Source organism: Cucurbita maxima, unplaced genomic scaffold (assembly GCF_002738345.1).
Source record: "Cucurbita maxima cultivar Rimu unplaced genomic scaffold, Cmax_1.0 Cma_Scf00007, whole genome shotgun sequence".
Classification (NCBI taxonomy): Eukaryota; Viridiplantae; Streptophyta; class Magnoliopsida; order Cucurbitales; family Cucurbitaceae; genus Cucurbita; species Cucurbita maxima.
This window is the reverse complement of record NW_019272023.1, coordinates 2,931,284-2,956,590: the sequence shown is the minus strand read 5'-3', so window position 1 is coordinate 2,956,590 and position 25,307 is coordinate 2,931,284. Positions and strand designations below refer to the sequence as shown.

At 32.8% G+C, this 25,307-nt stretch overlaps 4 protein-coding genes across 4 annotated transcripts; 2 read left to right on the top strand and 2 right to left on the bottom strand.

The window, feature by feature from the left end:
* The first annotated feature begins 2,058 nt into the window (after positions 1-2,058).
* Positions 2,059-3,603, top strand: LOC111482333 (myb-related protein 306-like). The gene is made up of 3 exons (XM_023128070.1): positions 2,059-2,503; positions 2,608-2,737; positions 2,822-3,603. The coding sequence occupies exons 1-3, from the start codon at positions 2,371-2,373 to the stop codon at positions 3,474-3,476; spliced, it is 918 nt and encodes a 305-aa protein (XP_022983838.1). The 5' UTR covers positions 2,059-2,370; the 3' UTR covers positions 3,477-3,603.
* A 4,604-nt stretch (positions 3,604-8,207) lies between these two features.
* On the bottom strand, positions 8,208-9,922 carry LOC111482340 (zinc-finger homeodomain protein 9-like). The gene has a single exon (XM_023128078.1). It carries the CDS (start codon positions 9,586-9,588, stop codon positions 8,725-8,727), a length of 864 nt encoding a protein of 287 aa, XP_022983846.1. The 5' UTR covers positions 9,589-9,922; the 3' UTR covers positions 8,208-8,724.
* A 7,723-nt stretch (positions 9,923-17,645) lies between these two features.
* On the top strand, positions 17,646-18,993 carry LOC111482365 (gibberellin-regulated protein 4). The gene is made up of 4 exons (XM_023128117.1): positions 17,646-17,922; positions 18,036-18,071; positions 18,378-18,411; positions 18,527-18,993. The coding sequence occupies exons 1-4, from the start codon at positions 17,854-17,856 to the stop codon at positions 18,706-18,708; spliced, it is 321 nt and encodes a 106-aa protein (XP_022983885.1). The 5' UTR covers positions 17,646-17,853; the 3' UTR covers positions 18,709-18,993.
* A 1,791-nt stretch (positions 18,994-20,784) lies between these two features.
* On the bottom strand, positions 20,785-23,125 carry LOC111482345 (aquaporin NIP2-1-like). The gene is made up of 5 exons (XM_023128089.1): positions 22,922-23,125; positions 22,616-22,840; positions 21,530-21,724; positions 21,383-21,444; positions 20,785-21,244 (listed from the first exon to the last, which is right to left on the bottom strand). Exons 1-5 carry the CDS (start codon positions 23,051-23,053, stop codon positions 21,064-21,066), a joined length of 795 nt encoding a protein of 264 aa, XP_022983857.1. The 5' UTR covers positions 23,054-23,125; the 3' UTR covers positions 20,785-21,063.
* Between the last annotated feature and the right edge of the window lie 2,182 nt (positions 23,126-25,307).

The window sequence follows — 25,307 nt, the reverse complement described above, 5'->3', positions numbered from 1 at the left end:
GTCAAATTTGGTTATAATGACAAATGAAGCTTCAACTGCCACTCCTTCCACTATTCTCCGATCCTATCAAACTAAGTCTAAAAGAAGTGGGAAAGGAAGAATTTTATTGGGTGTCTTTTTGGACGGAAATCGACGGCCATACACGTTCTAAATTTCATGAAAAGTGGGCCCATCACAACATCAACGGACACGATTTCTTAGTTTTTGACCATGGATACTATTCCAAATTATTATTATTATTATTTTAATGAAACAAAGTTACAAAATTCCTTGCTTTCTTTTCATCCAGAGTTTTAATTAACATTTTTTAATTTTTTAAATTATTCCATTACTTACCATTTTTTGTAATAGGCTGATTTTCTATAAATTTTCTAGATTAAGAGCATGTTTATAATTATAAACTTAAATAATGAAAAGGTTTGACGTGGCAAGAGGTGAGCTGATGACTTGGCCCATTAAATTGGGAGTGGGCCTAACCATCTTGGCCCATTAACAATTTTATTTCTTATAATTAAACTTTTAACGTTAAAAAAAAACAAAAAAAAAACTATTATTTGAAAAAATATTCTATTATTTTCTAAAATCAATTATTAAATTTAAAAAATAAACTTAATTGAATCATTAATCTTTTAAAATTTACAATTTTATCTTGAATATATTGGAAATTATAAATTAGATTTTTCTAAATTTTTTTATTAAAATTTTATAACCTAAAGCTTATGATTTATTAATATATTTGAAATTTAGATATATATTAAATAATTTATAATTTTATTTAAAATTTGAAAAGTGGAGGTAAGGATCCAAAATAAATTAAAATTAAAAATAATGTTTTATAAAGGACAAAATTTAATGAATAGGGTGAATTGTAAATGAAATATAATGGTTGGTATTGGATTCCACATGGGCGACACCCAATTTTTGTTGGAACTTACATTAAATACGTCAATTCTTACACGACAAACATACATTTACCAAACTAATTATTGAAAAGTGAGGACAAAAATTAACATTTTAAATTATATTTTTTAATTGTGATTATATTATTGTGATTTTTTTAAAAAAAGAAGAAAGAGATAGGGACCATAAATACTCTAATTTGGTAGCTATGGTGAATGGAAATGAAAATGTGATATGAATAAATATTTGGAGTGAGAAAAAAGGAATTATAAAGTTGAAGGGAGTGAAATAAATGGTGGCTTTTGTAATTAAAAGAAAGCCGATGCCCCACAGGGATTGGTAGGTCACAGTATTTACTTCCTACACATGGAAGATGAACAACGTCACATGGCCCTTCGACTCCAAAGCACCCCTACCACTACATTGTATAGCCACCCATGCCCCACTCCCATGGACCTTTGGAACAGACATGCCCCAATCTCTTTTTGCTCTTGCTCTTCTCTCCAAAAACATAAATAATAATAAGTATCACATTATTGGGTAGAGGTAATCACGACTTGTAACGGTAACACTCTCCTCACTTTGTTTTTCTTGTTTCATCCAAGAGGTCTCGTACCAACCGACACGTTATTTCTATAATAATATGATATTGTTCATTTTGTGTCTAAACTCTTACGACTTAACTTAATATTTGCGATATTTTTAATATTCTATTAGATAGGGACCGGGACCGGGACCGGGACCGAGAGAGAGTGATGGGTATTGGCCTAATAAGTTTTTTTTCTTTTTTGGGGGCAAAGACAACTAATAAGATCTTGATATTTTGACTTTTTTGCCTTCCAATTATGATATCATTTGCTTTTGTTGATGAGATTTCACACACATGATTTTTTTTTCTTCCTGATATTTTTTTTCTTCCTGATATTATTTGTTGTAATAAGTGCGTTTCACTCGTCGTCTATTCTTCAAGCTTCACGTAGTGTATATGAGTACATTTGAAAGAAAATGATCCTAAGGATACGATCACTATACAAGATTAAAGGGAATGGAAATCATTATCTATACCATAAGCATATAACCAGAGATATCGAGGTCACGAAAGCCATAGTTAAAGCACCACAAGAGAATGGAAAAGAGAGAGAGAAAGAAATGATGCAGTGAGGAGGATGACATTGAATGCGACGCGGTTTGGGGAGGCGGAGAGGCGGCATTGGGTTTATAGCCACACCCACAGCCTTGACTTTTTTATGTCTCTCCTCCACCTCTGCTGTGTATAACTTTAATGCTGCCCCTCCTCCCTTTGACTCTTTCTTTTTTCTATCCCTTTCTTCTCTCTGAGCTTAATTTGTCAGCGTCCCCAAAGTTTATCTATTTATACACCCCACCCAACTCCCCATTTCCCCATATTTCTCTGCTTTTTCTACTGACTACAACACAAACACAATCAAAAACATCAAGCCTTCACTTCAAATGGGTCGCCCTCCGTGCTGTGACAAACAAGGTGTCAAGAAGGGCCCTTGGACTCCTGAGGAAGACATTGTTTTGGTGTCTTACATTCAACAACATGGCCCTGCCAATTGGAGGGCTGTTCCTGCCAACACTGGTAACCGAATATCCTTCTTCTTTACCCCCTTTGACCCTTTTCCAATCTTCTTCTTCTTCTTCTTCTTCTAAATCTTGTTGTTGTTCTTCTTCTTCTTCTTCTAGGGCTGCTTAGATGCAGCAAGAGTTGCAGGCTGAGGTGGACCAATTACCTGAGGCCTGGCATCAAGAGGGGTAATTTCACTCCCCATGAAGAGAAAATGATTGTTCATCTTCAAGCCCTTCTTGGCAACAGGTAACCAACCAACTTGAAACAAATTAAAAAACAGAGCCTTTTCTTTTGGGTAAATTTATGATGCATTTATTGTGATCATGGCAGATGGGCGGCCATAGCTTCATACCTTCCACAGAGAACAGACAACGACATTAAAAACCACTGGAACACTCATCTCAAGAAGAATCTCAACAACATCAACCATTACCCATCTCCGACCACCCATCTCTCCGGCGACGCCCTTTTCACCTCTAGAGGCCAGTGGGAGAGACGCCTCCAAACCGACATTCAAATGGCCAAACAAGCCCTCTCCGACGCCATCTCGCCCGAAACCTCCAAACCCCCACCGCCTCCGCCGCCGATGGCAGAGTCCCAAACACCCAATTGCCAAATTCCGACATATGCTTCCAGCGCCGACAACATCGCACGGTGGCTCGAAGAATGGAACAAAAACCCACCGACGAACAGTTCTTGCCGGTCCAGCTCACCGCCGGTGGCGGATTCCGGCGGAGAAAAAATTAGTGGGGCGGGTTCATCGGAATCGATGGATACATTTCTGGGTTTTGATTATTTTGAATCGTCAAATTCGGAGGTGTCGCCGGAGACGAGCGTTTTTCAAGGGGAAAGTGAAATGGATGAAAGTGAGGGATTGTTGGCAATGCAATTGCTCGAGGAATGGCTTCATGGAGATGCTAAAGATTATTACTTCACTGATATAACAGTAGATGAAAAGTTAAAGAAGTATGATAATCTTTTATGAAATTACAAATAAATATGGCCATATATTATACAAAATATTTTGAGTTCATTTTTATTCCAATTTATCTCTTCGAATTTGGAAGAGATGTGTATTTTGTAGTTATTAAAGAGTTCCAAACAATGGTTATTAAATATTTTGAACATGGATGGAAGTAATCAATACTTAGTCAAGGGGGTCTCTTACCCAAAAACTGCTGCACTTAGAAAATGGCCAATATGATCATCCTGCCCAATAACTGGTCTACAACAATAGTCTCTAAATTATTTTCTTTTTGTAACCCCAATCATTAAGCCTCATATTTCTGACATCTTTACCTCTATAATATATACACCAATGTGCATCTTATGCTATAATTATTTCATCTTATTGTGAGCTTTTTGTTACCAACCAAAATAAATTATTGATGGATGGGATTGGAAGCCCTTATTAAGAGTACCATGTGAACTACTTATGCATTTACATTTTAAATATTAAAATGCGAAACATGCTAGTCAACAAATCATGTTCTTCTTATCTTAAAAAAGGAACCAAATGGAAACCAGCTAGCTTAACCCAAGTTAGGATAGCTGAATTAGTTTCACGACAAAATAATTGATGGATTTAAATGACATTATTTGGTTAAATTAATTGAGAAGAAAAGGACGTATCCAATTACTTCAAACCCTGGTTCATCTATTATTATTTTTATAATTATCATCATTATTGTTGTTATTAAGTTATGATGTATAAAATATATATATATATATTCGAACTGGAAACTCTGGACTTGGGTTTGACTTTGGAAGTAAAGAAAAAGTCAACACCGACAAGGTGAAACTCTGGATTTGTGTTTGACTTTGGAAGTACAGAAAAAGTCAACACCGACAAGGTTCTTAATCCTAGTCTACAAGGTTGCGTGGAGACTTGATCCTTTTCAGCTGCCTCTCTCAGTTTCTAGAACACTCTACCACTGGCCTCTCTCATCTTATAACAAGTTTAAGGATTATTTATTTACTTATTTTTAATTTCCTTTTTAGAAGTTAATGAAAGGCGATGGATGATCTTAGAACTGGTCAACTATTTTCTTTTTAATAATGTCCATAAAGTCAAAGAAAGATATTAAAGGATAGATGGTGATTGGTGAAATGAAGGTGATGGATGGATCATCTTTGAACTCATCAACTTTTTTTTATTTAAATTCAAAATACTTGAATAAGAAATTTAAATATTATAATTTGTCCACGTCAGCATTGATTGATGAGCAACTTGAGGCCCGGGGGAAAAAATTATTATATGGGCTTTTCAGCCCAAGAAATTGGGCTTAAATCAGACATTGGGCCTGATCCATGAGAAGAGAAGTCCATATTTTATTCTTCAATTTCTATTATATGTTAACATCACATAACAATTCCTTTAATATCTCTTTTAATATAACAATAAATTCGTTTTGATTTATCAGATTTCTAAAAATTGAAGATAATTGTGTTTTTAATATAAAATAATGATATTATAACATAATAATTCATTTTATATTCTTTCAGGAATTTTGAGAAATCTGATAAATAAAAAGGAGAATTATCTAGAAAGAATATAAAAGTATGGAAGTCAGAGATATGGGCTTTAAAAAAAATTAAAATAAAAAAATAAAGGACCACAGCATTATTAAAATGCACCATTTTTATTCCCTATATGTAAATAATTTGTGGTCCTCCTACTCACTTTTTCATTTTATTTATTTTTTTATTTTTATTTTTTGTTGCTATGTGTTATCTTTCAAATTCAAATATTACATTCAAAAACAAAAAAGTTTTCTTTTCATCCTTTTTTTTTTTTTTCTCCTTTTTTACCTTTTCCAATATTAAGGTTTATTATAAAAATAAATGATTAGTGAAAATACTCGAGATTAAGACATTAATTATAAAACGTTTTTAAACAAAAAAGTGATTTTTGTATAATAAATCACATAAAACAAAATGATAATGAAATATTATTAAAGGTAGAAGTTGTTATATTAGGAATAAAAAAAGGAATTTTATTTTTTGATGATCCATATTTCGAAAAAAAGATTAATTAAATGAAAGAAAAGTGATGTGCGTGTGTTATAGTCTCATATTAAAAAGAAAATAATATTTGTATTTATTTTCTCCACACCACATGCTATGCATATGTTTTATTATTTGTTGGTTTTACAAATTCTCCTTTCTTTCTTTCTATTTATCATCAATTTTATCACATGATTTTTGTCTCTTTTATTTCCCCTTAATAATAATAATAATAATAATAAGATTATTATTATTAATTGAGACGGCTTTTAAAGTTTTTTCTTTTAAGAATTTGATTTGATTTATCACCATTCCCTTTCATTTTATACCATTCTTATGCAATTCATTTTGGATTCCAATCACATGGAAACCCAAATTATTAGATTTGTATTTTATGTTCAAAATTTGAAATTCAAATTCAGCTTTTAAACCTTAAATGTTACAAATAGTATCAAAACAGAAGCCAGTGAATAGAGAGATACATGAATAAGAAATCCTATGTGGCATGACAGCTAGGCACTGAACTGACGTTGCAGTAAACGGGCATCCAACAGTACGCTTTTATAACGTGGCAGTTGACGGGAGAATAACAGGCTGACGCGGATTCCACTTGGACCAAATGGAATATGACACGTGGTTATTTTTGTTTTAATAAGAAAAAGGGGGAAATTACAGGGTGACGAGGATGAATATGAAGACAAAAAGCGACGCTCTCAAAATTTTCTCATTTCGAATTATTAAAGAAAATATATAAGTAAATAAAAAGCCCACGGCCACTTGATGAGCGTAAAGGCGCATGTGATGCACGCTCCTGGGGCAACACCTTTAGGCGCGTGAGTAAGGGGGAATTTTTTTACTCTGCCCTTCGCTTTACTATTTTTGGGTGAGGCATTCTTTTCTTCCACCATTTTTACTCCAATTCGCGATATTCTCTTTTTTTCTCTCTTTCTTTTCACATTTGAATTACCTTAGCACTAACTTGTTAGATGGTAGGTGGAATAATAAGCTCTCTCGAGTTTAATTAAGTCCCAGATATACTATAAAGAGAGTAGGTTGTGATCTCTACGCGTGGACTAACATCATCCATGTAAAAATCGAAACGTACAAGTGTCATGATGTGACCGAGGAATACGACACATCGTAACACTAAACTAGGTGCTACCATAGTTTTTCATCCTTCCCGCAATTGATATTAAAACACAATATTTTGCGAATTAAAATCAATATTAGGTGACCATGATAAAACTAAACAACCCAAATAAATTGTCCCATTTAGTGATGCAAGATTAGACTCCTGTCGAATCCAGGCCTGTCCAATCATGCAACTTTTGAAGCATTTCACGCTTATACTTGGATATAATTCACATAATCAAGTATCAATGATTTTATTTAGGAAAACAAGATTGATTAGACTTAATTTGTATATGTCCACCAACATATATGAAATTTTGGGAATCTACCTTCACGTTAATCCATTTTGATTTCACTCAAATAATAAACCCCGACATTTTCCAACACTCATACAATATAGTCACACTAATTATTCTCATACACTAATACGAATCTTTCCAGCATGTTTTATCCTCCTTCACATGTATTTCTCATTAAACGCTTAACCGTATAAGAAGTACCCAGCATTTATAGAAAGAAGAACCGTCCAAATTTGAAAGTCCAAAAAAGAGGCACAAATGGGTGAGCATGAGGTAATGAAGAGAGGGGGTTGTGTTGTGTAAGGTTCACAACTTTCTAATCATGGAATTCAAACTTTTGTAAACTTTGAATTATAATTATAATTATAGACTCTCATTCCCTTTACAAAATTTTCATAATTACTCCCAACTTGAATCATCCCCCACTCTCTAATTATTATTTAGCCTAACTTCCTTCGGGTCAAAGCAAGCAAATATTATCGAACGCGTATATTAGAGAGAAGTCTTCACGTTCTTATAAGGATGTGAGATATGGTGTGTATGGTAGGTAGTGGAAGAGATGGGCATGGGGTACAAAAGCAAAAGGAAAGTACATGAAAACAGCTGTATCCAAAGAAAAAGAGGGTTCCATGGCTTCCGGTTTAGTAGCCCTATCAACTTTATTGCTCTTCACCAACTTCGGATTTGCTAGCCCTCCCATCTTTGTCATTTTTTAAAAACCTTTTTTAAATACATAAATTCTATATTTAATAATAACGCCCTTCACCATTTCATTCCTTGGTACAAAGAATTTAAATACTACTTTTAAGTTTTTAAAATAATAATAATAATAATAATAATGGGGAAAGAGATGATTAATTAGTAGTTAATGACCAAAAGATTAAACAAAGCTTAAAAGTGATAATGCAAATCAAGAGACAAGACACTTGAAAGTACAGCTCCCATCATCATCCTTGTTATTTAAATAATACATAAATAAAATATAGTATCTAAGATTACCTTAAAAGGGAAGTTTATAATATTAAACATATTATAATACCACATGCCAGCACTAATCAAAAAAATTAAATAGTTTGTTATATAATTTTAGGGGATAAAAACCCCAAACGCTAACAAACAACAACAAAGATTGCTATGCCTTTGCTTGTTTGTTTGCTCTTTGAGGAATAATAAAAAGGCGTTCCCACTTTTGCTAATATAACCCTAAGCTTTCATATATTCTCACTTAATCATACAAATTATTCCATAAATTAAAAAAAAAAAAAGAAAAGAATACTGTGTTGTTCAAATCCTTGGGATAGTCTGGAATAATTTACAGGAACCAAAACGCTTTCTGCTGCTTTCTCGCAGACACAAGATAAGAACAAAGCCCTCTCTCCTCTTCTCTCTCTAAATCTGATTTAATTAAAATAATAATAATAATAAAATTGAAGATCATGAATTGATTTGCTTAATTAGCGATACTAATTATGATTCCCTGATGATGGGTTTGTTTAATTATTAAAATTCCTGAGATTAGGAAGAAGAAGAAGATGATTAAGTGGGTAATTAAAGTAATTAGTGGTTGTGATTGATGGGTTTATGATGAACTATGCATATATTTCAATTTCACGGTGATGTTCTGGTTAATTTAATTGAAAACAGGATGAGAAAATATTGAAATGTAATTAGAAAATGAACTTAAGAAAATAAAAGAGGGCAAAAAAGAACAATAAAAAAAAAAAAAAAAGGAAAGATGCTTACTCTTTATCTCTGATACTCTCTGCTAACATCCATCCATCCAACAATTTATTCAGATCAAGACGAAGAAGACGACCCATTTGCGGCGGCGTGTGGCTCGCTGCCGCCGTTCATTTTCTCGTCGCCGTCGCCACCGCTGCCGTTGGTGTTCTGGGCGCCGTCTTTTTTCCCCAAAGTGTTCTTGTTGTTGTGCATCCAAACCTTGAGAACGCCTCTGTCCACTCCGATGTTTCTGCAGAATTCTTGGATCATATCTTCGTCTCGTTTTTGAATCTTCCAACCCACTTTCTCTGCAAATTCATACATTTTTTCCTTTTGATTTTGAGTGAATTTTGTTCTGAATCGCTTTCTCGAATTGGGGCTTGGAGTCAGAATCGAGTGGTGGAATCCACCGCTGGCGTTTTCCGGCAGTCCGCCGGAAAGGGCAAGAAGCATGTGGGGAGCTGAAGGGTAGTAGGAGGAGGAGATCGGTGGAGGAGAGGCAGAGCTTGGGCTTCGGTTTGCTGCAGGTGGCGGTGGGTGGTGACGATGGTGAGGTTGGTACTCAATGATATGGGTTGTCGTCGGGGTGGCGATTGAGTCCTCCGGCTCTCGGCGGTGGAAATTCCGGTGGCAGCCGCAAGCAGCACATTTAAGGGAGGTGGGATCGGAGGCGGTGGCGGTAGAGGAGGGCATGAACTCGCCACAGCCGTCCAAAGCATGGGCACCTAAACTGGCGGCGTGATTCTTGAGACATTCTTTGTAGACGACAGGCGGTGGGGTGTGGTGGGGGCGCTTGAGGACACCGTTGGTGAAGGGGTGAGATTTGGTGGTGGGTTGGATTTTGATGGGCGTGTCGGTGTCTAATTCAGGGGATTTGACAGGTCCTCCGCCGGTGGTAATGGCGGCGACGGCGGTGGAAATCGCAGGAGTCAAGTCCATGTCTGAAACATTTAGTGTAACTCAAAAAAAAAAAAAAAAAAAAGGGTGGGGGATTAAAATAAAGAAAAATCAAACACCCCTTTTAAAAGAGCCTCAAAACCCTTTACAACAAAAAAGAATTAAAATGAAAATGAAAATTTGAAGAACTTGAAAAAACCCTAGTGGATGATTGTTGGTGGAGAAAATTGGGAGAAAACAACGACAAAAAAATAAATTTAGGGAAGCGCTGGGTTTGAACATTACAAGTCGGAGACCAGAAACCAGAGAACTGAGAGACAGAAGAAGAAGAAGAAGAAGAGGAGGAAAAAAGGAGATGATGATGAGCAGTGATGACTGTTGATAATAATAATAATAATAATAATAATAACAAGTTTTATTTTAGTTTTTTTAAAATAAAATAAAATAAAATAAAATAATAAAAAAAATCTGGGGTTGAGTTTTGTGGTGGTACTTGTAAACCCAGGTTAAGCTTGTTAGTTTTTTAAACTCTTAACTATGGTTTTGTAGTGTGTGGTTAAGTTTCAGGGAGTGGGGTCCACTTGGGGTTACATCTTTCTGTATGTGTAATAAATAAAAAAGAGGGGATTTTATTTTTATTTAATTTCAAATTAAAATAAAATAAAGAAATAGGGAAATAATTCACCGGGTTGTGGGAATTCATGACTCGGGGATTATGGACCGAGTTGACTCGGCTAATAATTTTATCGTGTATTTTTTTAATTTGTTTGTTTGTGGTGGTTGAGTGAATTTTGGTCTCCCATAATTTGACTGCGTTTGTGTGTAATCCATTTCTTAATTTTGTCAACAGCCATGGACCGCTTTTATTGCACTTTTTTCCCTTTCCTTTATTCTTTATTTATTTATTTATTTTTCTATCCATGCTTGTTTTTTATTCTTTTTTATTATGAATTTCATTCCTATGAATTGGAATGATTTGTGAAAGAAGGAAATTTATTTTTTAAATACAACATTTTTTTTTATAAATACTTCAAAAAAGAATTAATAATTTGATGATAACTTTTAATCCAAAAATGCTAGTTTCAATTATTCTGGTAATTTTTAAAGTTTTACAATACACCATTTGGAGTTATAGTGGGAACTAAATTTATTGAAATAATAAAAAGAGGATATTTTTATAAAATATTGAATAATAATAGCTGAAAATCATGGGACGTGTCATGTTTCATTAATGGGTGTGTATAAATTCGAGTGAATTTATGCCCTTCATTTTACTGAAAAAAAAAATAAAAAATCTCTAATGAAATAATTTCCATATTCAAGAATTGGAAATAAATTTTTTTATAAGTTTAAGGATATAATTAAAATCATTTAGTAATCTAAAATTAAAAATGGATGTAATTTTCAAAACAATTAGACAGCCAACAAAGAAACATATCTAGTTTTCAAAATATCTATTATTTTAGGCTTTTATATTTCAACTATACATTTTATTAATATATGTTTATATTTTAGTTGATTTTGTCTTTATAAAACTTTACAAAACTTTTAATTTTTTCATTCCCTTCGTTGTCGATGTTATGTTGATATACATCCATGGTTTTCAAACATTAGGATAAACACTATTTATTAATATACATAAATTCCAAATTTGACATAAATGTAAAAATCTCTAGATGATGATTTTTGTTTTTAATTTGTTGAAAAATATTATTTAACATTACAAAATTTAGTGTAATTTATCAATTTAAAGAAAAAAGCTTAATATAATTGTGAGGGTTAAAATTGTAATTTAGAAAGATGCTTAATTATTTATTTAAAAAGGCAACATCATTTTCGAAGGGACCTAAATTTTCATCAAAATTTTAATTATTCTTTGGGCAACGTGGAAGCCAAAGGACCAAAACAATGGCAATAGATGTAACAAATCAAAAAAAGAGAATTAATAATAATAATAATAAATAGTAATTTTCATGTGGTCAAAAATATCCTTGGAAAGCTAAGATATTTACACAACGGGACGGCCTTATTTGTCTTCCTTAATCTCCTCATTTAATTACAATCCTGCCTGTTTCGTACTTATCAGAACTGTTGGCCACCCCTTCCACGTGCCGTACACGTGTGTCTCAGTCCTCATCCTACGCGCCACGTGTCCGTCCACTAATTCAAATAAGTCAATGTTAATGGTGGATTGGAAAAAGTCAAATTGAATATAATAATCATCAATAAATGTCCTTCTACTCATTAATTAATTAGGATGCCTTTAATTTTCATTTTTGTCCCACTAACTTTACAAATTTTCTAAAATATCATACCGAAGAAAATAAATAATTTTGTTTTTAGGTCAATAAATTGGAATATCAAATGTTTAACTTTTTTTTATTTTTAAATTTAAGAGACAAAATTTCATGAAATGATTATGATGTCAAGTATACAGTGCTTAATACATACGCAACTTAATATTTTTTAANTTTTTTTTTTTTTTTTTTTTTTTTTGAATTTGAGTGAAATATTAAATGAGTGAGTATTAAATAGAAAAATAATGGTGTATCAAACTGAAAATTTTTAAAAATTGAAATTCGAAAATGGACGTTTTGAATATTTTTGGACCACTTTCTAAGAAAATAAAAACAAAATAGATATTTCTCAAAACTTTTTTTGAAAAATTAAAATTAGAGGAGGAATGGAGGATTGAGATATGGTTGTGTGCGACGCACCTGATGGAGAATCGTAGTGATGAGAGATAATAAGCCGTTAGATTTGGCACGGAAATCTGCGGGATTTAATTGGAATTATTTGATTGATTGACTGGATTAATTTTGTTTGACGTCATCAAACCAATGAAATTGCAGCTATGGTTTTATTATAGAAAAGCGTGCAAAGAGAACGGTTGTATTGAAACTCACAAATACGATAATTTATTGCAAACAAATTCCTACTTTTCTTAAAAAAAGGTTTAAAATATAATTTTAATTCATTTTATTTTCTTTTGTGCATATTATATCTCTAATAAATTCTAAAATTTAAAGTATAAAATTCTTTAGTTCATAAGCAGTAAAAATTTGTGTTAATATTCTTAATTAAAAAAAAAAAAAACCTATGATCCATATTTCTTCACCTCTCTCTTTGCCTTTTGTTCTTTCTTAATCTGGTTAACACTCTTTAAAAGAGTAGAAATTTTTTCATAACAGACACGTTTTAAAGGTTTGAAAGGAGAATCTGAAAGGAAAAGTATAAAGATGAGAAGAATGATTAGGAATTATATTATGAGGTATTGATGAATATGTATTGAAAAACAAGTTAGGAAAAAAATGGTTGAGGATTTTGTGAGTGGTAACACTAAAGCAGTTGACAAACCCACATGGGGATTCATATTTTCAGACAACTTCATCATCATTTTTATTTTCTTTCATTTTTACCCCAATTTCCTCCTCCTTCTCATGCCTCATCAATGTTATTTGCAGACATTCACATGCATTCTGCCCTACATTTTCCCTTTTTTTTTTTTTTCCAAACAAATTATTTTCAAAATCCAAATCAAATTTACAATAAATTCATTGTTACTATTAATCACATCTCTCATAGTTCAAAATCTTATCGTTCGTGTTATGTCATGTCATTTTATATTTATATTTATATTTAAGTCAGACAGTAATGTAGAATGTCAGGTCACGAATTTAATTTAGCATTCTCATTAGAAAATGAAAAATTTTAAAAAGAAGAGGGGAAAAGTAGAAGGGACGTTAAAAGGACAAAAGGGAGGGCACCTGGCGAGGATGTGGGGCAGAGGGTCCCTTGGAAAAGAAAAGGGGAGGAGGAGGAGGAGGAGGAGGAGGAGGAGGTGGTGGTGGTGGTGGTGGTGGTGGTGGTGGTAGGGCTGTGCATGATGATCAGAGGAGGGTCCTGTAACAAGGACAGGGCACCCTACGCATACCTAAACCTAAGCCTAAACCTAAACCAAATTTCCATTACTTACAAGCAGAGGGGACAGCACAGCCGACAACCTCATTCATTTTGATTTTGTATCATACTTCCCTGCACTTCATCTTCAACCTTTTCCTATGTTCTTTAACTTTCCCTCCTCTCCCTTTACATCTCTTTCAAATCCGTCGCTTTTTCTTCCTTATATTCTAATCAAAACCTAAATCTTCTCCTTTTCTTTTATACAACCAAATGTGTGAATGAATGAGCTAAGAATGTGAGATCCTATATCGATTGGAAAACCTGAAAGAAAAAATCTAGAAGACAATATCTCCTAACGATAGATTTAATGCCATTACAAAGAAATTTGTTCAATATTAAATTTAAAATTTTAGAAACATATGAAAAGTTACCTACAAATTCAATTATATTTTTAAGTAATATGAATACTTTATCATTTTTTCGCTTATATATATATTTTACTCACTTTATTTCCAACTAGCTTTTACTTTCTATAAAGTTTTCTTTTTAATTTCTTACTCTTTAAACAACATCGCAACAATAATCCTACTTTTGCATGAGAAGTTAGAAACAAATTGAAAATTAGTAAATAATAATAATAACAATAATTTTGGTTATTCAAAATACAAATTATTAGGGGAATATATTAGATTTGGGAAAAAAGATAATATTTAGGGTAAAGTATTTAAAAATATTATAGTGTTGTTTGAATATTGAGTTTTGAAAAGTGAAAATCTCTGAATCAAAACCCACTTGTCCACCAAAATGTGTACAAAATAACCTAATTTTTTTAAAAAATTCAATCCCCACAATTCAAATATTTAAGAACACATTTTATAAAGTTTATGATTGGATTAGACGTAATCTTTTTACCAAAAACAAATTTGATGAACGATAAATCCGACACAATCCTTTATAAATAGACAATCATAACGGTATAGAACAATTATTAAATAAAGTGATGCCTTTTATGTGAAACCGAACCAAATTTAACCTAAGATGTATGGCAATTGACATTAATTTTTGGTCAAACTGAGGTAGTAGCAATTGAAAAGATGTAGAAATAAATGAATGAATATTAGTGGGTGACAGCAATGGAGATCCTTTTGTGGTGGTAGGTTTTATGAGTAAAGAAGGCAACCCTAAATACAACACTAGATTAGCCTTTTCCTTTTTAGCTTCCCATTGTACTTATAAATGAAAAATTAGAATCCAAGATGAAATATAGCAGCCTTACCAAAAATTTCCCATTATTCGTGCAACATCTTATATACTATATATCCATCAATGCTAAAACATGAAATCATTCCTCTACTAACCTACAACGAGGCTTCCTACCCGTTTACCGTTGTCTTGAAATCATATTGCTCATAATATTCACAAACCATTTGATGAAGTGTTTGTTCTAAAAGTTCTGATTCTGACGGATTCAGACCAGAAAATGGGCCCAAACTTTTCGGCCCCTTAAATGCAGCTGACCCATCTAAATAAGTGTTCGAACGCGCCCATGGAGATGACAGGGGGCTTAAAATGGGGATTTTGTCGAGCATACGAGCCCACTAAATAACTAGGCCCCAAGCCCATGTTGAGTATTTGAAAGAAAAAAAGTGAGAGTATTATTTGATTAAATAATTAGACTATCTTACTGTGAAGCAATGATTTAAGGCATAGAATATTGGGGGAGGGGAGTGTCCATGTGAAGGAACAAAAGCCACCCGCCACCCACCACCCACATGCAACTCAAACCCTTCCTCTTTATCCTTTTTCAACTTTATTACTTTTACCAATTAATTACTTGAATCCAACATTAAAGCATTATATATATATATATATATATAGTTTGTGGAGATTGATTGATTAGTAGAAGGAAAGAAAAGGAAAGATTGTCCAAGTTGGGTGTTGGGGTTGTGCTTGCCAGTGCCACTCCAGTTACTTAGCGACCGACTGTGTCCATGTGAGTATCTTAATGCGCAGCACATGCATGCCCTGTTTTTACAACGATTATATCATCTTTGATGGGATGGATTGGGCCCTATCTTTTGTTTTTTTTTTTAATATTTATACTCAAATATGATTTCTATAAATTTTAAATTGTATTAAATATATGAAAATAAAATTTTAATTTTTTGGAAAACACTGGGAGAAGAGATCCTGTGATTTTATTGTGTATTATTTTATTATAATCTCTGTCTCTCTCCTCTTTCCTAATAATAATTGAGGATTCGGTTCCTCACCGACAACCCACACTCTCCCTTATTTCAATTTTTTTTTTTTAAATTTACAAAATAAAAAAACATATCCATCTTCAAAAATAAGTCCTTTTCTTCTTTTCTTTTATGGGTATTGGGCATGATCAAGTGGATTTTAAATACTTTAATTTGGATTATTATATTTTTATTTAATAGTGATCTCGATTTGACATTTCCCACCTTTGTCTGCTTTTTTTGTGACATGGTCACATCCCTCCATATAGAATTACTTAAAAAAGAGTTCATCCTCAAGCTTATAAAGAGAGGTAATACCATTTGTAACAAAACATACCTAGAATTCAAATTTAGATTCGACATCTAATGACTTCAACATTACTTTAATTTGAATTTGATATTTTTATTTATTCCAATTGAAAGATAAATTGGAGTTGAATGCGTGGATATGTTTGGAGACGTAAAATATAAATGGCAGCCAAAATTTATTAATTTGTATTAATTATATTGATTAATGCAATAAATAAGTATATGTTTTCACAAGTAATATGGCCCCCTTCATTTAACCATAACCTCTCAAACATTAATACCCTAAAAGCTCCTCCACTTTAGAGGACTGCATTTGGGTACACCACCTTGTGCCAACCAATTACTAGAGGACTGATTTTGTAGACTCATATGTGGTTCAAAAACCAATACTAGCCGAATCTCCCCGATAACATATATTATCTTTTTTTGGCTTTATCTTTTAGGCTTCTCCTCTTTGGAGATTTTTAAAAATAGCTTTATCTTTGAGGTTCCTTTCTCTAATTAATGTGGGATATCACAATCCTTTCCTTTATTTGGACCCGTGTTTTTTTGTGTTTGATGATTGAAGGGATGATATATTGAGTAAGAAATTAGGAAAGAGATCAAAAAAGTTGATTAGTGTAAATTAATGAGTAATTAAAAAGAATGAAAGAAGAGTGAGAGGAGTGGGTGAATGTATGGGATAAAAAGGAAAAGAAAAACTGGGAGGGGCCCACGTCATTTACATCTAACAAGACCAAAAGTATTTGGGTCAAACAGATTGATGGGTTTGCAGCTTTTTGTCACGTGCTTATGTTGCCCTTTTTACCCTGCAATAAATAAATGAAATTGTTGCATAAAAAAATATAAAAAATAATTTATGGGTTTATGAAATTAGGGGAGATCTACCAATCTTTTTGTACTACAAAATGGATGATTGTATTAAATAAAATAGGAGGAATATATATATTTTTTTATCAACTTTAAGTGTATATATATAATTACAAATTCGATTAAGAAAATAATTCCATTTCACGCCCTTTCAGGAATCAATGCCTCGACAAGAGGAGAAAATAAAAGAAAAGGATTTTAAGCGAAAATTGCGGAAAGTTTTTGACAGTCTTAGTGGGACCCTCAATTCCAACTACCTAACTAACTACACACTTCAATGCACCGTCCCTCCCTCTTCTTTCCAAACCTTTGTTTCAATTATATTACATCATATTTATTCATCAACTACACACTTTTTTATTTTAAAAACTTTTTAAAAAACTGTATACTTCATAACATGTGCATTTATGAGGTATTAAATAATAGTCGTCTAACATTTTTTACTTAATTTTAATGTTACTTCATCTTTCAAACTCAAACTCAATCTTAGACGACCCTCCTCCCCTCTCTCTTAAATACTAAGGTGGTTTGAATTTAGGTGTCTCGACCGTTTGTTTGTATCTATATCTATGAGGATTTGGTGGGAGTTCGTCCTGTACAATCCAAATTTAGGATGAGGATTAAATTCAATTAAATCAAACTTAAATTATCATTGTAAAAATGACATTATTTTATAATTTAATGGAAAATACTGTTATTTATTTGTTTTTTTATTTTTTTAAAGGACCTCGGGCGTTTGTATGATAGTGCCAAAACAGCGCGATTGACGGGGCCTGCGCATGTGCCATGAGACGGTCCAAATCGAAGCCATGGAAACCCGAATGCATATGAGCGACAACACTCGATTATTTCTCACCTTCTTCTTCCTTCTGCCCCTTCTATTTATACCCACTGAGAATGAGGCCCCAAACTCAGCACCCCGCTTTCCCTTTTCTGCTTTCCCATCCTCTTCCATTTCAAGCTTCTTCTCTTTTACCTTCCAATGGCGATGGCTAAGTTCGCCGCTGTCCTGCTCTTGGCTCTCATTGCGTTTTCCATGCTTCAAACCACTGTGAGACCTTCTGCTCCACTGTCTTGCTACTCTTATGCTTCACTCCCTTTCCTTTCGTCGTGACAGAACTTAACTCACTCTGTTTTTGTTTGTGCTTCGATCTGGTTCTGCAGGTCATGGCTGGCAATGGACGTGGTGGTCGAAGCAGGGTAAAACTCTTTTTCTAGTTCTATGTTTGCTTTTGACTGGAAATCGGGGGTTTTTCATTGTGGCATTTTGTCGAACACCTTGTATGGTTGTGCTCACGTTTCGATTTGGTCTGTTCTTAATTCACTAATTTGATGTAGATCAGGCTTTTAAACACATTAATCACTTATTTGGCATTGCAACATTTTGTCGAACACTCCTACTTCCCTGCTAACTTAAATCAGGCTTTAGAAATCTCAATTTGTTTTTACGGCATTTTGGGAAATACGTTGTAATTGTACTCACAGTTTGTCGTTGGCTTTTTTCAGAACCCATACGGACCAGGGAGCGTCAAGATCTTCCGTAAGTATCCTCCTAATTCGAAATCCAAACAGTTTATGAGTCATTTTTGCGGCTCCTTTGGGTTGGATTTGTCTGGATTTGTGTCTGAAATGGGTGGTTAATAAATAATTTACAGAATGCCCAAATCGGTGCGCCACTCGGTGCGGGAGGACACAATACCACAAACCATGCATGTTCTTCTGCCAAAAGTGCTGCAGGAAGTGCTTGTGTGTGCCCCCTGGCTACTATGGAAACAAAGCCGTGTGCCCTTGCTACAACAACTGGAAGACCAAGGAAGGAGGACCCAAATGCCCTTAAAAAACCAATTCATTAATCTCCATATCCATTTCCATTTCAATTTCCTCTGTTACTTTACTTTTCCCTTTGCATTTTCCCGCTAACTCCATCTCATTTGTGTTATGTTTCTGTCATTGTCCTCTATTGGAGATGGGAAGAAACAGAGAGAAGAATGAAGAAATTTGTGACAGATTAGTGGGGATTTTTTTTTTTGTTTTAAACTACTTTCCAAAGTGTTAGTGGGTTTGGATTATTTATAATATAATATATGAGCAATGAATGAAACATCTTGTTTCTATTTACATATATGGTGTGAATTATGCGATGTTTTATTGGCTTTGAGAAGTGATATAATGATTAAACTGAGAATCCCATTTCTTTAATCTTTAGTTTCACTGTTTCCATGTGACACTCTCATTATTAGTCAAAACTCTGTCCTCCGCCTCACATGGATAGATTGACTGCCACTGGCAGGCATATACAACTTCATCATCTGATCTTTAAAATTGACAACTGTTAGCTCAAATCTTGTTTTTATGCATTTTTAAGCTTGTCTTGAAAATGATATGAGTTTACCACATGAGTTAATGCTCAAAGTAGACAATATTATACCATTGTTATCAGAGCTCTGTTTTTAACTTAACTATGGCAATAGAATCCTCGAAGTGTCAAACAAAAAACTTGTGAGTCTTGAATGTGTAATCAAAGGTCGCTTGAGTGTCGAACAAATTGTGTATTTTGTTCGAGAGCTTCAGAAAAGAAGTCGAGCCTCTATTAAGAAGAGGTTGTTCGAGAGCTTTAGAGAAACAAGCCTCAAGGGAGGCTTTGTTCGAGAGGAGGATTGTTGAGGATTATTGAGTCTCACATTGGCTAATTGAGAATGATCATGAGTTTATAAGTGATCAATATATCTCTAGTGATATGACACCTTTTGAGAAAACGAAAAGTAAAGTCATGTGAGCTATTGTGGAGAGTCGTGATTCCTAACAATTGGTCTCTAATCAACATAATCATTTACGTACGTAAACAATTGTATTCAATTTAGCCATACTTACGTGTAATCGATGCACAACTACCAAAATGTCATAGATCATAAGTGAACTAAAAAATACATTTTAAACTCTAAATAGATTAACAGTTCCAGTTCCAGTCAAGAATAAATCCCGATTAAAAGTGTATTTAAACCTTAAAGTAGGCTGTAAAGTTGTCCCGATTATTATTATTATGAGTAGAGCTCAAGTTGCCACGTTAACACAAGGTAACACATTATAGAATTTTTAAAAAATTAAAAAAAAAAAAAATCAAAACTTTGGGTTGAATATACACGAGACTTTAAAAGGCCGATCTCTAAAGCCCAATAAAGGTTTTGCACGGCCCATCTAATTTCTGGATCATACCTTTTGTTCTTTGAGCCTTCATTTTCGGCCCATATTCGCTTTTTGAGCTCTACTTTATTTTATTTTTTAATTTGATTTAAAATTTTGTATAATAACACCCATCAATCTTTGTTCCAAAGGAAATGTCAAACCACAAATGTATTCTCACAAATAAAATTTAATTATATATATATATATACTTATATTAATTCCCGACCATACATCATTAGCACTAAGTTTTCATATTTAAATAGTTCTAGAAGTTGAATGATTTAAAATATGTATATCCATCATTAATCAATGATTAAAGTTTGTTTCATATTTGATATATTATATATACCTTCAAGTATGCAATGTTAATAATTTATTAAGTAAACACTTACAATGAAGAATTTGGGGAGTCAACTAATATAAATAGACTAAATGATTAAAAGTTTATTATAATAAATTGTATATCTTCTTATATTCCTCACATTTTTCTTATTACTTTAAAATATCCATATACATCATCAATTAAAGTCTTAAGTTTTTATATTTAATATATTATGTAAAATCAATGTTTTATTAAGTTATTCATTAGAATGAATACAATCACAATCAATCTATATTTTCTAACAATTTTGGGAGTCAACTAATATAAAATAAACTAATTTTTTTTATTATTAATTATTCTATTTAGCATTAATAAAATCTCAAAATCCATCAAATAAAAAGAAAAATAAAAGGAGAAATCAATTTATAATTGATTATTATACAAAACTCAGATCAAACCTCACATTGGTACAACACAAAAATGAATCATCTATTTCAGATCCATTCTCTCCAGACTAAAGAAATGGCATAACAAACTCATAACTAAATTAAAAAAAAAAAAAAAAAGCTTTAATTTCATCGCACATTTTTTATACAAGATACACATTTTATAAAACAAACTCATTGAAGTGAATCGGTGGAAAGATCACCACTTTAGAACGATTCGATATCATTCCGTGCGTGAATGTCATTGTAGAGAAAGCTGATGCCCATGTTTTTCACTTGTTCGTATGAAATTATATGACCATGCCCCCAATAATGTTCCTGCAACTGGCCCGACTAGGTACACCCATATCCCTTCATAATGTGAACTTGCAATGGCGGGTCCTATTGATCTCGCGGGGTTCATGGACCCACCGGATATAGGCCTAGACATGGTTAACACAAACTTATTTCAGGTTGGAAAAGCTTTTAATTTGAGATCTTGGTTAAGATCTTGCCCAAGTAACGACCAAGGTTTTTTTAGGTGAAAAATGCCAAAACCAAAAAGGTTTTTGTTTCCTTACCCGGCAAAGATGGACGTGATGCATACAGATGAGCCTACTGCTATACCTGCAAGCTCTCCTATCTGCCAAAAATCAAAAGAACGCTGAGTGAGGTTCTGTTAAGAATGAGAAACAAAAATGAGATTAAAAATACGATCTTGTTCTTACAGCTTTTGTGTCGGTAGCGACTGCGGAAGTGACGAACATCATACAGAAGGAGACAACAATCTCCACAATAAGTGCTTTAAACTCGGGTCCAGAAGGCGAAGTAGTCCCGAGTTCTTTAATTGGGTCCAATAATATGCGTAGTGTAAAGGCTGCCGATGTAGCTCCACTTAATTGAGCTGCTGCATACAATGGAACCTGCGATAATAATTTACATAATTGGATAAACATTTTTAAAGTAAAGTTTAATTAATATTTACAAAAAAAAAAAAAAAAAAATGGCTTAAATTATTTGAATGGTTATTATTTATAAATTGGATTCTCAATTATTTGAAATAAATGAACCAAGGCTGCTGCTTCACAGTAAGCATCTACCAATAGTTCTTTGAACTTCATAAATATCTGCCAAGGTGGTGGGACCCGCCTTTAAAATATCTCCCCTACACCTCATCACATCATTTCCTACGTGGCAGACTTTTTTCCTTTTTCCTATTTTGTTTTTGATGAAGTGGCACAAGTCATCATTACCACTAAATTTCCACTTAAATATAATAATGAATCCACGCCCGTCCAATAAAATATATGACTTATCAATTCATTTCATTCTTTTTTCTTAATTGTTAAGTAAACAGAGTACACTAATAATTCAAATCTTTCAGATATGTTGTTCCAAATTTGAAATTTAATATATTATTATACAACTTTAATATATTGAAAGAATTTACAATAATAAAAAAAACTAAATTATTTTGTCATATGATTTTTTCTTCTTAAAAATAGGGAATCAAACATATAAATTTTAATAAATCAGTAGTAAACAAATTATTAACCATAAAAAGAAACAATAATGGCAGTAACGTAAATATAATATAACTTATTAAATAAAAGTGTAAAATGATTATTTATCTATATATATATTTATTTTTGGTAACATCCGTCCACATCGTTAAGTGGACACGGTTGGTTGAGAGTTCAATATCCTCATTTTAAACCTTATTTAAAATAAAAAAGAAAATAAAAGGGCAAGATGGTAATTTCACACAAAATTGGGGGAAAAGGGGCTTAGGAGGAGGAGGAAGAAGAAGGGACCTGTTTCCAAGGAAATCGCTTCACAGCGGCAAAAGCAAAGGTGACAGCGGGGTTCATATGGGCGCCGGAGATATGTCCAACGGCGTAAATCATCACCGTCACAATGAGCCCACCGGTCATCGACGCTCCAAGCTTCGACACTTGTCGCTCATCACTCACACTCAATGCCGCCGCCCCACAAGTGACAAACACAAGCAAATACGTCGCAATCACCTCCGCCACAAGCTGACCGTCGACGAAATTCACCGATCAGAAACCCATCGCTTGAAATCGAACTAAAATAGAACATAAAAGAAGAATCCGTACCTTTCTTGAGAACTCGGGAGGGCAGAGTTGTTGAAATCGGTCGCGGAAGAAGGATTGGTGGGGATCGGAGTAATCGGTTCCGACGGAGATGAAGGCTTCTTCATGGGCGGCGCTCCAATTACCAGTGGCCATGTTTTTTTTCTTGGTTATTGGAGATAAGGGTTCAGATAGTTTGAAATTTTAGATGAAGGGAGTGAAATATCTTATAGGCACAATATTAATTGGTATAGTGTCGTGTATATAAGGACCAATTCACAAAATGTATTTATTAAATGTAATTTCTTTTGTTTCCTTTTCAAAAATTAATTTACTTTTTGGGGTTTAAACATAATAGATAAGAACGCCCACTGGGCCCGTTTGCAATATCATAGTGAGGGGTAAAAACTTATTTATCTAAATTAACAAACAATAGTTGGTTGAAATGCCACGTGTTAGATTCGGACCGGTCTTCAATTCTTCATCTAAAAAATAAATGAATTAATAAAGATCAACAGTATCCACCGTACACCTCATTGCCTTATTTCTTACGTGGCATAAATCGGGCTTCTTTTCTTTGTTTCGATTTTTTTGATGAAGTGGCACCGTCATACGTCATGACCCCTAACTTCCCATTTAAAAACGTTAATTAGTCCATCTGCACATCCAACATAATAGACATATCTAGATATATATATAGGAATATGTAAGGATTTTTTTTTTTTTTTTCTCTTAATTGTTAAGTAAGGGAATAGTGTTGCATTTTGTTTCTTCAAATATTGATATTTAACATATTATATATAACTTTATTTTATTTATAATTTTTAAAAGTCAGAACTAATCTGAAATGGACTGATTAATTTTTTTTATTTTATTTTAAGAAAATAATTGGGTTATTACCCTGGTGTGAAATTTTGTTGAGATATTTGTAAGTTTGTTCACAAATAAATAATTTATAAATATAATAAATTTTATAAATTTTTGCTGTCATGTGATAGATCTCATCACTGCTCAGAATATTTTTATGTGCCTCTCGAGCCATTGAATGCAATAACTTGTTTAAGTGGAGAAAAATATCATATTTATACTGAGAAGAGAGTAAGTAGTGACTTTGATGTTAGAATCAAGATTAGTGGCGACATTCGAGTGTTGCTTGTCTAAACAAATGCAATGGAGGAGAACGAACATCGTCTAACATGCTAAGAAGAATGAGTAAGATTGTGAAGATAAGGGTAGATACAAGAGTAGAAGCGAAAATATCGTAAGTAATATCAAAGATAAGATTCATAGGGAGTAGATGGGCCCCAAGTTAATGCCTTGAAAGTTTGGGTTCTATTGTGAAGTTGACAAATGACTCTGCAATTAAATGCGCATAAATGAAAGCTTTAAAATCGCTATGTTTGGAGTGAATAGAATACCAGACAAATGTACCATACTAAAATAACCCATTGAGGGGACAAATTAAAAAAAAAAAAAATACTAATTTTTTTTTTGTTTTTTTGTTTGAAGAATTAAAAGTATGGTTGTTATTAGAAGGAAAGAAAAGAAAAAAATGAAAGATAAATGATTGGGAGGTAGTAGCAAGTTGGCCACTTGCGTCCACGTGTCACCACTCAATTAAATGCGTCTTTTCTCTTACTTTCCGTGCCGACCTTTTTGTATGAAGGAAGGGCAGGATGTACCTAACAATAATTTTTAAAATTCAACACGTTTTCCTCTCAAATTAATGCTTAAATTTATTTAACCTAACCAACTTAGGTTAACATTAAAATTTCCCTCTATTATTATCATTATTATTTTAAATGCTGTAAAGTTGGATGGATGGAGAATTAAACCACCGCCTTTTAAACCCTATGTGACATGTGACATGTTAATAAATATATGTTTGAAATGAAGATAGAAATTATAATTTTTAATATTTTAGTTTAGTCAATGATAGTGTATTTTAACGAATGAATTAATAATAATAATAAAATGGCCCGGAAATAAGATACTAAAAGATCATAAATTTTTTAAAGGATAAGGATGGTCTCTCCCAATAAAGTGGATTTTCTGAGGTTTACACGGAACATTCATCTATTTGTCGCTAATTTGGACAATTCTAGATTCAAAACATTGGGATTTCATTACATGATTAAAAATTCATTAAAAAAAAACCTTTCATATTTTTAAAATAAGATAAAATTTATTATCATTTGCTCAAATTAAAAGTTATATACTAAACATGGATAGAAATATTGATATATGGACAAAAATTAAATTATCATTTTCATAAATGGATAATTATGTAAAGTGGAGAGAAAATAATAAATATATTTTAAAAAAATAGATTTAATAGTGGAATAAAAAAGTGAAAGAAAAGGTATCCATATGCACATGAAAAGTGCATGCATAATTATTACAAAGAGAT